The following is a 16,699-nucleotide window of genomic DNA, read 5'->3' as shown; positions in this document are numbered from 1 at the left end:
TTTGGGTAATTTTGGGTATTTTTGTGTCCCCAGTTCACTACGCGCGGCCGATCATCATCCTGGGCCCCACCAAGGACCGAGTGAACGACGATCTCCTCTCCGAGTTCCCCGAGAAATTCGGGTCCTGCGTCCCCCGTGAGTCCCCGGGACACCAAAACACACCTGGGGACACACCTGGGGATACCTGAGATACACCTGGGACACCTGAGGACACCCAAAACACACCTGGACACACCTGGGGACACCTGGGACACACCTGGGACACCCAAAACACACCTGGGACACACCTGGGACACCTGGGACACCCAAAATACACCTGGACACACCTGGGGACACCTGAGACACCCAAAACACACCTGGGACACACCTGGGACACCTGGGACACCTGGGACACACCTGGGGACACCTGGGACACACCTGGGACACCCAAAACACACCTGGGACACACCTGGGACACCCAAAACACACCTGGGACGCACCTGGGGACACCTGAGACACCCAAAATACACCTGGGACACACCTAGGACAGCTGGGACACACCTGAGGACACCCAAAATACATCTGGGACACCTGGGACACCCAAAATACACCTGGGGACATCAAAAATACACCTGGGGACACACCTGAGACACCTGGGACACACCTGGGGACACCTGGGACACCTAAAATACACCAGAGACACCCTAAATACACCTGGGGACATCAAAAATACACCTGGGGACACCAAAAACACACCTGGGACACACCTGGGACACCCAAAACACACCTGGGACACACCTGGGACAGCTGGGACACACCTGAGGACACCCAAAATACACCTGGGACACACCTGGGACACACCTGGGACACCTGGGATACCCAAAATACACGTGGGGACACCTGGGACACACCTGGGGACACGTGGGACACCCAAAATACACCTGGGACACCCGAAATATACCTGGGGACACCTGGGACACCTGGGGACACACCTGAGACACCCAAAATACACCTGGGGACAGCTGGGACACACCTGGGACACACCTGGGACACCCAAACACACCTGGGGACACGTGAGACACCCAAAATACACCTGGGACACACCTGGGGACCTCAAAAATACACCTGGGACACCCAAAACACACCTGAGGACACCTGGGGACACCTGGGACACCCAAAACACACCTGGGACACACCTGGGACACCCAAAACACACCGGGGACACCTGGGGACACACCTGGGGACTACACCTGGGCCCCATTTATCCCACATTTAACACCTATGACCCACCCATTACCTGTCTCAGGTGTGTCTCACCTGTCTCAGGTGTGTCTCACCTGTCCCACCTGCAGACACAACATGGCCCAAACTATCACACCTGGGCCCTGTTTATCACACACTTATCCCACATTTATCACCTGTAACACACCTGTCTGAGCTGTAACTCACCCATTACCTGTCCCAGGTGTGTCTCACCTGTCCCAGGTGTGTCTCACCTGTCTCACCTGCAGACACGACGCGGCCCAAGCGCGAGTACGAGGTGGACGGGCGGGATTATCACTTTGTGGCGTCGCGGGAGCGGATGGAGAAAGACATCCAGGGCCACAAGTTCATCGAGGCCGGGCAGTACAACAGTCACCTGTACGGGACCAGCGTCCAGTCGGTGCGGGAGGTGGCTGAACAGGTAAATACACACCTGAGATACACCTGGACAGGTAAATACACACCTGGACAGGTAAACACACACCTGGGGGAGTGTGGGAACACACCTGGGGCAGGGCAGTACAACAGTCACCTGTACGGGACCAGCGTGCAGTCCGTGCGGGAGGTGGCTGAACAGGTAAATACACACCTGAGATACACCTGGACAGGTAAATACACACCTGGACAGGTAAACACACACCTGGGGGAGTGTGGGAACACACCTGGGGCAGGGCAGTACAACAGTCACCTGTACGGGACCAGCGTCCAATCGGTGCGGGAGGTGGCTGAACAGGTAAATACACACCTGAGATACACCTGGGATACACCTGGGGGTACCTGGGACACACCTGGTCACACCTGGACATACCTGAGGGTACCTGGAACACACCTGGGTCACACCTGTGTTCACCTGGGGGTACCTGGGTCACACCTGAGCTTCACCTGCCTCACCTGAGCCTCACCTGTCTCACCTGTCCCACCTGCAGGGCAAGCATTGCATCCTGGGGACACCTGGGGGGTGACATGGGGACACCTGGGCACACCTGGGACACACCTGAGCTCACCTAGGACACACCTGGGCAGACCTGGGACACACCTGGTCACACCTGAGGGTACCTGGGCACACCTGGTCATACCTGAGCCTTACCTGGGGGTACCTGAGACACCCCTGGGATACACCTGGTCACACCTGAGCCTCACCTGCCTCACCTGAGCCTCACCTGGGGGTACCTGGGTCACACCTGAGCCTCACCTGTCTCACCTGGGCCTCACCTGTCCCCCTGCAGGGCAAGCACTGCATCCTGGACGTGTCGGCCAACGCCGTGCGGCGCCTCCAGGCGGCCCAGCTCCACCCCATCGCCATCTTCATCCGGCCCAAATCCCTGCAGAACGTGCTGTGAGTCACCTGGGCGCACCTGGGCACACCTGGGACACACCTGGGGACACCTGGGGACACCTGGGCACACCTGGGACACCTGGGGACACCTGGGCACACCTGGGGGCACCTGGGACACACCTGGGGGCACCTGGGGACACCTGGGACACACCTGGGGGCACCTGGGGACACCTGGGGACACCTGGGACACACCTGGACACACCTGGGACACACCTGGGGGCACCTGGGGACACCTGGGGACACACCTGGGACACCTGGGGGCACCTGGGACACACCTGGGGACACCTGGGGACACACCTGGGGACACCTGGGGACACACCTGGGACACCTGGGGACACCTGGGGACACACCTGGGACACCTGGGGACACCTGGGACACACCTGGGACACACCTGGGGACACACCTGGGACACACCTGGGGACACCTGGGACACACCTGGGGACACCTGGGGACACACCTGGGACACACCTGGGGACACACCTGGGACACCTGGCCACCATTTTGTGGGTGTGATTTGAGGGATTTTTGGGGCGTGGTTTGGGCACAGAGAGGGGGAAACTGAGGCAGGAGGGGGCGTGGCCACCTCATTAAAATAAGTGGCTAATTTGCATAATGGGCGGGGTTTATCTGGTCCAATTGCTGGGCAGGGCTCTGTGATTGACAGGTGTAAGGTGGGCGTGGCTTTGTGAATGGGCGGGGCCTTGAATTAGTGAATGGGCGGGGCTTGTGATGGGCTTGTGGGCGTGTCCTGGGGTTTGTGGGTGTGGCCAGGCGAGCTGGGTGTGTCTGGGAAGGTTTGTGGGCGTGGCCAGGTGCAGTGGGTGTGTCTGGGAAGGTTTGTGGGCGTGGCCACACGATGTGGGCGTGTCTGTGGGCGTGGCCAGGTGAGCTGGGTGTGTCTGGGAAGGTTTGTGGGCGTGGCCAGGTGTGGTGGGCATGTCTGGAAAGGTTTGTGGGCGTGGCCAGGTGTAATGGGTGTGTCTGGGAAGGTTTGTGGGCGTGGCCAGGTGTGGTGGGCGTGTCTGGTCGGGCTGTGGGCGTGTCAGGGGCGTGGCCACGCGCGATGGGCGTGTCCCTGTGTGGCCCCGCCCCCAGGGAGATCTCCAAGCGCGTGAGCGAGGAGCAGGCGCGGAAAGCCTTCGACAGAGCCACGAAACTGGAGCAGGAGTTCACCGAGTGCTTCTCAGGTGAGAACACCTGGGGCAGCCAAACACACACCTGGGGAATCCAAAAACACACCTGGGACACACCTGGGGACACACCTGGGGACACACCTGGGATACCCAAACATACACCTGGGACACTTGGGACACGCCTGGGGACACACCTGGGAACAGCTGGGGACACCTGAGACACCCAAAAATATACCTGGGGAATCCAAAATACACCTGGGTACACCTGGGACAGCTGGGGACACCTGAAAACACACCTGGGGACACTTGGGGACACCTGGGACACCCAAAATACACCTGGGACACACCTGGGGACACCTGGGGAACCAGAAAATACACCTGGGGACACCCAAAATACAGCTGGGGACACACCTGGGACACACCTGGGACACCCAAAAATATACCTGGGGAATCCAAAATACACCGGGAGACACCTGGGGACACCTGGGGACCTCTGGGGACAGCTGGGACACCCAAAATACATCTGGGGAACCCAAAAACACACCTGAGCCACCCAAAAATACACCTGAGATACACCTGGGAGCACCTGGTGAACACCTGGGACACATCTGGGGACATCTGGGACACCCAAAACACACCTGGGGACACACCTGGGAACACCTGGGACACACCTGGGACACACCTGGGACACACCTGGGAACACCTGGGACACACCTGGGGACACCTGGGGACACCAATAATGCACCTGAGACACCCAAAATGACACCTGGAAACCTTTAAACATTCCCGAACCCACCCTGGAAGCCCCAAAATTCCCTTTTTTTCCATTTTCAAGGGTTTCCACCCACCCCAAACCCTCCCAAAATCCCCGAAAATCGCCAAAAATCCCCCCAAAATCCCAAAAAATCCCCTAAAATTCCCACTTTTTCCACCTCTAAGTGTTTCCACCCCACCCAAACCCTCCCAAAATTCCCCAAATTCCCAAAAATCCCCTAAAATTTTCCAAAAAATCCCCAAAATTTCCCCAAAAATCCACGAAAATTCCCCCAAAATCCCCAAAATTTCCCCAAAAATCCACGAAAATTCCCCCAAAATCCCCAAAATTTCCACAAAAATTCCAAAAAATCCCCTAAAAATCCCTGAAAAATCCCCAAAAATCCCCTAAATATCCCCAAAATCCCCCAAAACCCCCCAAAAACCTCAAAATTTCCTCTAAAATGCCATTTTTTCTCTCCCCAGCCATGGTGGAAGGCGACAGCTTCGAGGAGATTTATCACAAAGTCAAACGAGTCATCGAGGACCTTTCAGGACCTTTCATTTGGGTCCCGGCCCGAGAGAGGCTTTAGGGGGTCTCAAAAAAACCCCCCCCCAAAAAAAAATCCAAAAAAAAACCCCCCAAAAAAACCCCCCCAAAAAATCGCCCCCCCCCAAAAAAAAAACCTCAAAAAAAATCCCCCCCAAAAAAACCTAAAAAAAAAAAAAAAAAAAATTAAAAATTCCCCCCCAAAATATCGAAAAAAAATTTAATTTTTCTTCAAATGTTGAAGAAAAAAAATAAAGAATAAAAATATTAAAAATATTAAAAATATTAAAAAAGGGGGAAGGGAAAAATAATAATAAATAATGAGGTGGGGGAGGGGTTTTTTTGGGGGGGCCCCTCCCCCAATTTTTCCCTTTTTTTGGGGGTTTTTTTGGGGTTTTTTTGGGGGGGGGTTTGGGGGGGTTTAAAAAACAAAAATCCCCCCCTAAAAAAATTTAAATTTGGACTTTTCTTCTTCTTCTTCTTCTTCATTTTATTTGATTTTTTGGTTTTTTTTTTTGTATATATTTAAATCTATATTTGTAACGCCCCTCCCCCCTCTGGGGTGGGGGGAGGGGGCGGGGCCTCGATTTGGCCCCTCCCACGACCCAAAAAAATTTTGGGGGAATTTTTGGGAAAGGGTTGAGGGGGTTTTTTGGGGGTTTTTTTTTTCCCCCTTCAGCCCCTCAAAAAAAATCCCCCCAAAATTTTTGGGGCCCCTCCCCCCCCTTCCCCCCCTCCCCTCCCCCCTCGACGTGGGAAAAAAAAAAAAAAAAAAAAAAAAAAGACAAAAAAATAATTTAAAAAATTTAAATTATAAAAAAGGGGGAGGGGCGGGGTGGGGGAGGGGAGATGAGAGTATTTTGCATAGAAATTTCTGGAAATTGTGGGAATAAAAAAAAAAGCGATGGAGAGGCTGGAATTTTGGGGGGGGGGAGGGGAAAAATTTGGGATTTTTTTTGGGGGGTGGGGGGCGGGACATCTCAAAAATCCAAAATTTTTTGGGCTTAGGGGGTTTTTTTGAGACTTTTTTTGGTATCAAAAGGGATTTTTGTAGAGTTTGGGGGGTCCTGGAGGGGTTTTTGGGAGGATTTGGGGGGTCCTGGAGGGGTTTTGGGAGGATTTGGAGGGTCCAGGGGGATTTTTGGGGGATCTTGGAGGAGATTTTGGCAGAATTTTGATGGTCCTGGAGAATTTTTTGGGCATTTTGGGGGGTCTTGGCGGGTTTTGGGGGGTTCTGGAGAGGCTTGGGGGAGATTTAGGGGGAGCCTGAAGGGATTTGGGGGGAATTTGGGGGGTCCTGGGGGACTTTGGGGGGTCCTGGGGGATTTTTAGGGGGTCCTGGAGGGGCTTGGGGGGATTTGAGGGGTCCTGGAGGAGATTTTGGGGAAATTTGGAGTGTCTCAGGGGAATTTGGGGGGTCCTGGAGGGGATTTTGGTAAAATTTTTGGGGTCCTGGAGGGTTTTGGGGCTTTCAGGAAGGGTTTGAGGTGAATTTGGGGGGTCCTGGGGGAGATTTTGGTGAAATTTAGAGTGTCCTGGATAATTTTGGGGGGAATTTTTGGGGGTCCTGAAGGATTTTGGGGGTTCCAGGAATGGTTTGAGGTGAATTTGGGGGGTCCTGGAGGATTTTGGGGGGATTTGGGGGGTCCTGGAGGGGTCACAGCACACGGAACCGCCCCAGAATTGGAATTTGGGGAGATTTTGGGAGATTTTGGGGTCGAAAAGAGGCGTGGGAAGAGTCAGGGGAGCAGCAGCCAATCAGAAGCGAGAAGACACAACGGGGGCGTGGCCAAGGCGGGGGTGTGAATGGAGGGCGGGATTTATGAATGGGGGCGGGGTTTGTGAATGGTGGGCGTGGTTTGTGAATACTGGGCGTGGCTTTGACAGTATTTATGACTTGTGGGCGTGGCTTATTATTTTATGGGCGTGGCTTGGCTGAATTTATGAGCTGTGGGCGGAGCTTATCAATAGTGGGCGTGGCTTGATAACCAGGGCTTATTAATAGGGTGGGAATTACAAATTGTGGGCGGAGCTTATACTTTATGGGCGTGGCTCTATATTAGTGATCAATGGGCGGTGCTTATGAATGGGGGCGTGGCTTGTTAAGTGCAACTCATTAATGGGCCAGGTTTGGAAGGTGGTGGGCGGGGCTTGTGGTTTGTGGGCGTGGCTTGTCAATCAGAGCTTATTGAGTGGGATCTGCATAAGGGGCGGGGCTTGTGGTTTGTGGGCGTGGCTTGTCATTCAGGGCTTATGATTGGGTGGGATTTGCATAAGGGGCGGAGCTTATTAATGTGGGCGTGGCTTATCCAGGTCTACCAATGGGTGGGGCTTATAAATGGGCGTGGCTTACGGATGATGGGCGTGGCTTGTCAATCAGGGCTTATGATTGGGTGGGATTCGCATAAGGGGCGGGGCCTATTAATGTGGGCGTGGCTTAGTTGATTATCTTTAAATTAATTGTGGGCGTGGTTTATGAACGGTGGGCGGGGCTTTGAACATTGTGGGCGTGGCTTATTTGGCGGGATCTGTGAATGGTGGGATTGATTTATTAATTATGGGTGTGGCTTATTAATTATGGGCGTGGTTTAATAATGGTGGGTGTGGCTTATTAATGTGGGCGTGGCTTATTTGGCGGGATTTGTGAATGGTGGGCGTGGTTTATTATGGGCGTGGCCTCCCCACCCCATCCCCTCCCCCCCCCCCATTAATTACCCCCCGTAATTAATTAATTCAGCCCCAGACAAAGGGGGGGGATGCCCCCCCTGCAATGGGGGGACCCCAAATTTATTTGGGGGAGGGGGAGGGGCCTCCTTTGGCCACGCCCATTTCCCACCTGGGGGGCGGGGCCAGCCCCTCCCCCACCTTGGTCCCAGGGGGGGATTTTGGGGTCTCAGGATAAATTTTGGGGTCCCAGAAAAAACATTGAGGGTCCCACAATAAATTTTTTGGGTCCCATGTTGGATTTTAATGGAATGAACCCAAAAAAAATCCCATTTTTAACCCTTAAAATCCTGATTTTGGGGCAATTTTTGGGGATTCCCAAAAAATTTTGGGGTCTCAGGATTAATTTTGGGGTCCCAGAATAAATTTTGGGGTCCCAAAAAATATTTGAGGGTCCCATAAACTTTTTCCTGATCCCAAATGAGATTTTTTAGTGAACGAACCCAAAAAATCTCATTTTTAACCCTAAAAAAATCCCAATTTTGTGGATTCCCAAATAATTTTGGGTCCCAAAATAAATTTTGGGGTCTCAGGATAAATTTTGGGGTCCCACAATAAATTTTTTGGGTCCCATCAAAATTTTTGGCTCATCCCAGGTGAGATTTTAAAGGAACGAACCCAAAAAAAAAAATCTCATTTTTAACCCTTAAAAATCTGGATTTTGGGGTATTTTGGGGGGGATTTTTTGGGATTTGGGGTTTTTTGGGGCGCTGGAGGGTTTGGGGTCACTCTTTTTTGGGGTGGGGGTCCCTGGAGCCCCCCAGGAGCAGCACCTGGGCCAGCAGGACCCCGTTACACGAGGCCGAGGCCGCGAAGGTCGAGGCCAGGAGGAGATCCCCGGTTTCCTGCGGGGAAATTTGGGGAGATTTTAGAGAAATTTGGGGATTTTGGGGGAAATTTGGGGATTTTCAGGGATTTTGGGGGGTTTGGGGAAAAATTTGGGGGGGTTTTGGGGGGAAATTGGGGGATTTTTGGGAGAAATTTGGGGATTTTGGGGAAAATTTGGAGGAAATTTGGGGTAAATTTGGGGATTTTGGGGAAATTTTGGGGATTTTTAGGGTTTTTGGGGAGTTTGGGGAAAAAATTGGGGGGTTTGGGAGAGTTTTGGGGGGAAATTGGGGGATTTTTGGGAGAAATTTGGGGCGTTTTGGGGAAAATTTGGGGATTTTGGGGGGTTTGGGGGAGAAAATTGGGAAAATTTTGGGGGATTTGGGGAGAAAATTTGGGGGTTTTGGGGAAAAATGGGGAAATTTGGGAGATTTTGGAGGAAATTTTGGGGGATTTGGGGGAAATTTTGGAGAAATTTTGGGGAATTTTGGGGGGGTTGGGGGAAATTTGGGAGATTTTGGGGGAAATTTGAAGAAATTTAGGGAAAATTTGGGGGATTTGGGGGAAATTTTGGGAGAAATTGGAGGAATTTGGGGGAATTTGGAGAAATTTTGGGGAATTTTGGAGGATTTTGGGGGGGTTGGGGGATTTGGGGGAAATTTGGGAGATTTGGGGGGAATTTGGGGCATTTTGGGGGGTTTGGGGAAATTTGGAGAAAAAATTGGAGGATTTTGGGGGAAATTTGAAGAAATTTGGGGGGAAATTGGGGATTTTTGGGGGGATTTTTAGGTTTTTTAATCCAGGATTTTTTTGAGGATATTTTTTATGATCTGGGGTTATTTTGGGTGGGGGTCTCACCGTGAGGGAGGTGAATTTTGGGGGGAATTTTCAGTGAATTTTGAGTGAATTTTGGGTGAATTTTGAGTGAATTTTGGGGGGAATTTTCAGTGAATTTTGAGTGAATTTTGGGTGAATTTTGAGTGAATTTTGGGGGGAATTTTGGGTGAATTTTGGGTGAATTTTGGGTGAATTTTGAGTGAATTTTGGGGGGAATTTTCAGTGAATTTTGAGTGAATTTTGGGTGAATTTTGAGTGAATTTTGGGAGGAATTTTGGGTGAATTTTGGGTGAATTTTGGGTGAATTTTGAGTGAGTTTTGGGAAAATTTTAAATGAATTTTGGGCAAATTTTGAGTGAATTTAGGGAGGATTTTAAATGAATTTTGGGAGGAATTTTGTGCGAATTTTGGGCGAATTTTCACCAAATTTTGGGCAAATTTTCACTGAATTTGGGTAGAAATTCAGGGATTTTTGAGTTTTTTAATCCAGGATTTTTTTGGGGATATTTTTTATGATCTGGGGTTATTTTGGGGAGGGGTCTCACCGTGAGGGAGGTGAAGATCCGGGCCAGGGCCCCCCCAAAGAGGAGCCCCGTGGTGACCCCCGAGAGCTGCCCCGTGTGGCCCTGCCGCGCGTTGGTCACGATCTGGATCACCTGAAAAAACACAAATTTTGGGAAAATTTGGGCAAATTTTGGACAATTTTGGAGGTTTCTGGAAAAATTTGGAAGGTTTAAAATGTTCCCCGGGGAAAAAAATTGAGGTTTTAAGCAAAAAATTGGCTGAAAATAATTGTGGGATTTTGATAATCTGAATTTTTTTTCTCAAAATTGTTCATAAAAAATCCTCCCCAGGACACCCCAAATCCCTTCAGGACCCCCCAAATCCCCCCAAAATCCCCCCAGGAACCCCCCAGATCCCCCCCAGGACCCCCTAGAATCCTCAAAAAAAACCCCAAATTCTCCCAAAATCCCCCCAAGACTCCCCAAAATCCCCCCCAACCCCCCCAGGACTCCCCCAAATCTTTCCAGGACCTCCCAAAATCCCCCTTAAAACCCCAAAATCCCCTCCAGAATCCCCCAAAACCCCTCCAGGACCCCCCAAAATCCCCCAAAAAACCCAAATATTCCTCCAGAACCCCTCCAAGACCCCCCAAATCCCCCCAGGATCCCTCAAAATCCCTCCAGGACCCCCCCCAAAATCCCAAAAAATCCCCCCAAAATCTCCCCCCAAAAAAACCAACCCCCCCAGATCCCCCCAAAATCCCCCCAGGACCCCCCTAGAATCCTCAAAAAAACCCCAAATCCTCTCCAGGACCCCCCAAATTCCCCCCAAATCCCCCCAGGACCCCCCAAAATCCCCCCCAGAATCCCCCAAACCCCCCCAGGACCCCCCCAAATCTTTCCGGGACCCCCCAAAATCCCCCCCAGGACCCCCCAAACCCCCCCCGGGCTCCCCAAAATCCCCAAAAAAACCCAAATATTCCTCCAGGACCCCCGAAAATCCCCCAAATCTTCCCCAAACTCCCCCCAGGTCCCCACCCTGCTGAGGATGATGATGGGCAGGTTCAGGGCCTGCAGGGCCGTGATGAGGCTCAGGGGGGTCAGAGGAGACACCAAAAGCCCCAAAAACGCCCCAAAAATCAACACCAGGAACAGCCCTGGGGGAGAAAAGGGGGTCAGGGGGGCACAGAATCACCAAAATGGCCCAAATTCACCCCAAATGTACCAAAATCCCAACAAAATGTACCAAAAAAACCCCAAAATGTCCCAAAAAAACCCCAAAATGTCCCAAAATTCCACCAAAATCATCCAATATCCCCCCCCAAAACTTCCCAAATCCCCCAAAATTTCCCCAAAACTTCCCAAAAGTTTCCCCAAATCCTCCAAAATGTTCCCAAATCCCCTCAAAATGTCCCCAAAACGTCCCCAAATCCCCCCAAAACATCCCAAAAATGTCCCCAAATCCCCCCAAAATTTCCCAAAATTCCACCAAAATCATCCAAAATCCCCCCAAATCTCCCAAAATGTTCCCAGACCCCCCCAAAATTTCCCCAAATCCCCCAAAATTATCCAAAATCCGCTGAAACTTCCCCCGAATTCCCCCCCCAAATTTCCCAAATTCCACCAAAATGTCCCCAAATCCCCCCAAAATCTCCTCAAATCCTCCAAAACTTCCCCAAATCCCCCCAAATCTTCCCAAATTCCCCCCAAAACTTCCCCAAATCCCCCAAAATTTCCCCAAAATCCCCCCAAAATTTCTCCAAATCCCCCAAAACTTCTCCAAATCCCCCAAAACTTCCTCAAATCCTCCAAAACTTCCCCAAATCCCCCAAAACTGCCCCAAATCCCCCCAAATCTTCCCAAAATTTCTCCAAATCCCCCAAAACTCCCCAAATCCCCCCAAACATCTCCAAATCCCCCCAGAACTTCCCCAAAATCCCCCCAAATCCCCCCAAAACTTCCCCCAATCCCCCCAAAACTTCCCCCAATCCCCCAAAAACTTCCTCAAATCCCCCCAAATCTTCCCAAATTCCCCCCAAATGTCCCGAGTTTCCCCAAAATCTCCCCAGATTTTGCCCCAAACCTCGTCCGGAGCGGCCCCCGAAGTGCAGGATGAGGAAGAGGAGGGTGAGGCTCTGCAGGAGGAGGAACAGGGACTCCCCCCAGGCACTGTGGGGGGATTTGGGGGGCTCAGGGAGGGCTCGGGACCCCCAAAAATGGGTTTGGGAGGTCTCAAAACCCCTAAAAATTGGTTTGGGAGGCTCGGGACCTCCAAAAATCCCCCCCAAAAATCCCCAAAATTCCCCAAAAATCCCCCCAAATCCTCCTAAATCCCTCCCCAAACCCCCCCAAATTTCCCAAAACCCCCCTCAAATTCCCCAAACCTCCCTTTAATCCCCCCAAATCCCTCCCAAATATCCCAAAATCCCTCACAGAGCCCCAAAAACTTCCCCAAATCCACCCCAAACCCCCTCAAATCCTCCAAACCCCCCCAAAACCCCATTTTAAACCCCCCAAATCCCCAAAATCCCTCCCAAAATCCCTCCCAGAGCTCCCAAAATCCACCCCAAACCCTCTCAAATCCCCCAAAATCTCTCCCAAAACCCCTCAAATCCAAAAAATCCCTCCCCAACCCCCTAAATCCCTCTCAGAGACCCCCCAAACCCCCCCAAACTTCAGCAAATCCCCCCAAACCCCTCAAAAATCCCTCCCAAACCCCTCAAACCCCCCCAAATCCCACCCAGACCCCCCTTTAATCCCCCAAAATCTCCCCCAGAGCCCCCAAACCCCCTCAAATCCCCCCAAAATCCCCCCAAACTTCCCAAAATCCCCCAAAAATCCCTCCCAGAGCCCCCAAAAACTTCCCCAAATCCCTCCCAAAATCCCCCCAAAAATCCCCAAAACCCCCCCAAATCCCCCTGAAACCCCCCAAGCCCCCTGTAAACCCCCCCCAAATCCCCCTTTAATCCCCCAAAATCTCCCCCAGAGTCCCCAAACCCCCTCAAATCCCCAAAAATCCCTCCCAAAATTCCCCCAAACTCCCCCAAACCCCTCCAAAATCCCTCCCAAAACCCCCTTTAATCCCCCAAAATCCCTTCCAAACCCCCTCAAATCCCCCCAAAATCCCCTCAAATCCCCTCAAATCCCCCAAACTCCCCCAAACCCCTCCCAGACCCCCCAAAAATCCCCAAATTTCCCCTCAGATCCCCAAAACCCCCTTTTAAACCCACCCAAATCCCTCCCAGACCCCCCCAAATCCCCCAAATCCACCTCAAACCCCCCTTTAAACCCCCCAAATCCCCCTTTAATCCCCCAAAATCCCCCCAAACTTCCCCAAACCCCCCCAAACCTGCCTTTTAAACCCCCCAAATCCCCAAAATCCCCTCAAAATCCACCCCAAACCCCTCCCAGAGCCCCCTTTAATCCCCCCAAATCCCTCCCAACCCCCCCAAAATCCCCCTTTAATCCCCCAAAATCTCCCCCAGAGCCCCCAAATCCCCCCAAATCCCTCCCAAACTTCCCCAAATCCCCCTTTAATCCCCCCAAATCCCTCCCAAACCCCCTGAAGTCCCCAAAAATCCCCTCCAACCCCCCCCCAAATCCCCTCAAAGCCCCCCAAACTTCCCTAAACCCCTCCCAACACCCCTTTAATCCCCCAAAATCCCCCCCAAACCCCCCTAAAATCCCAAAATCCCCCCCAAATCCCCCCAAATCCCCTTGAAACCCCCCAAGCCCCCTGTAAACCCCCCCCAAATCCCCCTTTAATGCCCCCAAATCCCTCCCAGAGCCCCCAAACTCCCTCAAATCCCCAAAAATCCCTCCCAAACTTCTCCAAACCCCCCCAAATCCCACCCAGACCCCCCTTTAATCCCCCAAAATCTCCCCCAGGGCCCCCAAACCCCCTCAAATCCCCCCAAACTTCCCAACCCGCCCCCCAAACTTCCCCAAATCCCCCCAAACCCCTCCCAGAGCCCCCTTTAATCCCCCCAAATCCCTCCAAACCCCCCCAAATCCACCCCAAACCCCCTTTAAACCCCTCAAATCCTTCCTAGATCCCCCAAATCCCCCTCAAATCCCCCAAAATCCCCCCAAACTTCCCAACCCGCCCCCCAAATTCCCCAAATCCCCCCAAATCCCTCCAAACCCCCCTTTAATCTCCCCAAATCCCTCCCCGAGGCCCCCAAAACCCCCCGAATTTGTCCCAAACCCCCTTTAAACCCCTCAAATCCCTCCCAGAGCCCCAAAATCCCCCTCAAATCCCCCAAACTCCCCCAAATCCCTCCCAGAGCCCCCAAACCCCCCAAAATCCCTCCCAATCCCCTCAAATCCCTCCCAGACCCCCCCAAAAATCCCCCAATCCCCCCAGACCTGAAGGGGAAGCCCCTGGCCCAGCCGTAGCTCACGGAGCCCCCCAGGGCCAGCAGCTCCAGCAGCACCGAGGGGAGGCTGAGCCCCCCCCCACTGCGGGACCCCCAAACCTTCAGCAGCTGCGGGACCTTCACTGGGGGGAAAAATGAGTTTAAAAATTAAAAAAATCCCAAAAATCTGCACCAAAATCGCAAAAATCGGCAAAAAAATATCCTAAACCAGCCCTAAAATAGCCCAAAATGGTCCTAAAACACCCAAAAATGTCCCTAAATTACCCTAAAACATCTCAAAATGTTTTTAAATGACTCCAAAATGTCTCTAAAATATTCCAAAGTAACCCTAAATGCTTCTAAAATAGCCCAAAATGTGCCTAAATTACCCCAAAATTCCCCCTCAGGGACCCCCAAACCTTCAGCACCTGGGGCACCTTCACTGGGGGGGAAAAAAGAGTTAAAAAATTAAAAAATCCCAAAAATTTACCTTAAAATGGCAAAAAATGGCAAAAAAATACCCCAAAATAGCCCAAAACAGCAAAAAAATAGCCCTAAAATATGCCAAAATGTCCCTAAAATACCCAAAAATATCCCAAAATGTTCCTAAAATAACTCAAAATGTTCCTAAAATAACTCAAAATGTCCATAAATATTTCAAAATGTCCCTAAAATAGCCCAAAATGTGCCTAAAATGCCCCAAAATTCCCCCTCAGGGAGCCCCAAACCTTCAGCACCTGAGGCACCTTCACTGGGGGGGAAAAAATGGGTTAAAAACATTAAAAAAAACCCCAAACTCATCTAAAAATACCCAAAATAAATCCTAAAATAATATTGGACCCCAAAATTCCCAAAATTTTCTCTGGATTCCTCAAAAATTCCCTCAAAATCCTCAAAAAATAAATCTTACCCAGGACTGAGCCCGCCACAATCCCATAACCCAGGACTTTGCTCAGGAGGATTTTCAGACACGGAACTGTGGAAAAAAAATAAAAAGTTGAGTTGATGCGACCCCAAAAATACCAAAAATTCCTCAAAATTCTCAAAATTTCCCAAAAAATGCCTCAAAATTTAAACCCCTCACACCCAAAACAAAGATGGCGGCAGCGTCGCCTCACGGCCACAAACAAAGATGGCGGCGCCCATGGTTTTCCCGCGCCCAAAACAAAAATGGCGGCGCCCACTCAGCACTCTCGCCCGTAACCAAGATGGCGGCGCCCTGTCATCACTTCCACCCGTAACCATCATGGCGGCCGCCCCCACATCGCTGAAAGTCGCCCCTAAATCCCCCTCAAAACCTCCCGGAAAGCCCCTAGAAGCCCCAAAACCGCTCCCCGCGGTCTCTCCGGTACCATCGAGGAGCTGAAAGCGCAGGAAGAATTGGTCGAAGCAGCGCTCGGGCAGCAGGAACGGGACGAGTAAAGGCCGGAGCGGCTCCATGGCGGCTCCCGCGCTGAGGGGAAAACAGCGGGAAACGCCCCGCGCGCGTCGTGATTGGCTAAGGCGACAAAAAATCCCGCCCCCCTAAACCCGCCCTGTGATCGGATTGGTTAGAATCCAGACGGGTCATGTCAATCAAAATCTGCGATTGGCCAACGCTAAATTGCATAACGGGATTGGCTGAGTGGGCGTGAAGCTCCGCCCCCGGCAGGCGCGGCGAGCTCTGATTGGTCAATTATTTATTTAATGCGAATAAAGTTTTAAAGGTGTTTTTTCAACCCAGTTTGGATTGAGTTATACTGGTTTGTACTGGTTTATACTGGGACAGACTAGTTCAGATTGGGTTATACAAAATCCCCCCAAAACATTCCCAAAAACCCCCGAAATTCCCCAAAATTCTGTTTCCATCACTAAAAAATCACCCCAAATCCCCAAAATCCCACAAATTCACCCCAAAATCTCCCTCTATGACCCCAATTCCCCCCTGGAATCCCCAAAATACCCCCCAGAAATCCCGAAATTTCCCCAAATCCCCACGAAACCCCAAAATACCCCCTGGAAATCACAAAATTTCCCCTAAAATCCCCCAAAATCCGCCGAAATCCTCCCCAAAAACCCCTCCAAATTCCCTCTCCATCACCCCAAATTCCCTCTCCATCACCCTAAAACCCCCAAAATCCCCCCCAAACCCCAAAAACCCCCTAAAGCCTCCCAAAATCCCCCCAAAAAAACCCAAAATTCTGCCTCCATCACCCCAATATCCCCCCAAACCCCCCAAAATCTCCCCGAACCCCAAAAATCCCCAAAAAAATCCCCCTCAATTCCCTCTCCATCACCCTCAAATCCTCCCAAAACCCCAAAATCCCCCAAAAATCCCCCAAAAATCCCCCAAAATCCCCCCAAATTCCCCCTCAATTCCCTCTCCATCCCCCAAATTCCCCCCAAAACCCCCAAAATTCACTCCGGAACCCCCAAAATTCTGATTTTTTTTCCCT

At 51.6% G+C, this 16,699-nt stretch overlaps 2 protein-coding genes across 4 annotated transcripts in view; one reads left to right on the top strand and one right to left on the bottom strand.

Moving 5' to 3' along the window:
• Positions 1-5,057, top strand: part of DLG4 (discs large MAGUK scaffold protein 4) — a gene marked incomplete at its 3' end in the record, with an annotated part of 36,370 nt that extends 31,313 nt beyond the window's left edge. The window contains exons 16-20 of the mRNA XM_083881503.1: positions 34-135; positions 1,491-1,663; positions 2,469-2,578; positions 3,674-3,765; positions 4,951-5,057. Of these exons, the coding sequence (XP_083737629.1) occupies positions 34-135; positions 1,491-1,663; positions 2,469-2,578; positions 3,674-3,765; positions 4,951-5,057 (584 nt within the window). The remainder of the gene's footprint in view (positions 1-33; positions 136-1,490; positions 1,664-2,468; positions 2,579-3,673; positions 3,766-4,950) is intronic.
• A 2,741-nt stretch (positions 5,058-7,798) lies between these two features.
• On the bottom strand, positions 7,799-15,762 carry MPDU1 (mannose-P-dolichol utilization defect 1). Of its 3 annotated transcripts, XR_014592120.1 has the most exons (9): positions 15,617-15,760; positions 15,175-15,240; positions 14,684-14,706; positions 14,275-14,384; positions 11,990-12,075; positions 10,945-11,063; positions 9,949-10,059; positions 8,203-8,583; positions 7,800-8,019 (listed from the first exon to the last, which is right to left on the bottom strand). XR_014592120.1 is itself a non-coding variant. In XM_083881499.1 (8 exons), the coding sequence occupies exons 1-8, from the start codon at positions 15,702-15,704 to the stop codon at positions 8,464-8,466; spliced, it is 723 nt and encodes a 240-aa protein (XP_083737625.1). In that variant the 5' UTR covers positions 15,705-15,760; the 3' UTR covers positions 7,800-8,463. The 3 variants fall into 3 exon arrangements, 2 of the variants coding, with proteins under 2 accessions (XP_083737626.1, XP_083737625.1); XM_083881499.1 differs by having other exon boundaries at positions 7,800-8,583; XM_083881500.1 differs by lacking the exon at positions 14,684-14,706 and having other exon boundaries at positions 7,799-8,583; positions 14,275-14,407; positions 15,617-15,762.
• Positions 15,763-16,699: the final 937 nt, after the last annotated feature.

This window comes from Zosterops lateralis, assembly GCF_965231275.1.
Source record: "Zosterops lateralis genome assembly, chromosome: 34".
NCBI lineage: Eukaryota > Metazoa > Chordata > Aves > Passeriformes > Zosteropidae > Zosterops > Zosterops lateralis.
The sequence above is the reverse complement of the archived record's forward strand: the minus strand, read 5'-3'. Positions and strand labels throughout refer to the sequence as shown.

Coding starts and splice junctions, on each gene's coding strand:
- MPDU1 (XM_083881500.1), bottom strand. CDS start 15,704: ATGGAGCCGCTCCGGCCTTTACTCGTCCCGTTCCTGCTGCCCGAGCGC. Junction 15,241..15,616: donor GCGCTTTCAGCTCCTCGATG/GTACCGGAGAGA, acceptor TTTTTTCCACAG/TTCCGTGTCTGAAAATCCTC. Junction 14,408..15,174: donor TGTGGCGGGCTCAGTCCTGG/GTAAGATTTATT, acceptor TTTTCCCCCCAG/TGAAGGTCCCGCAGCTGCTG.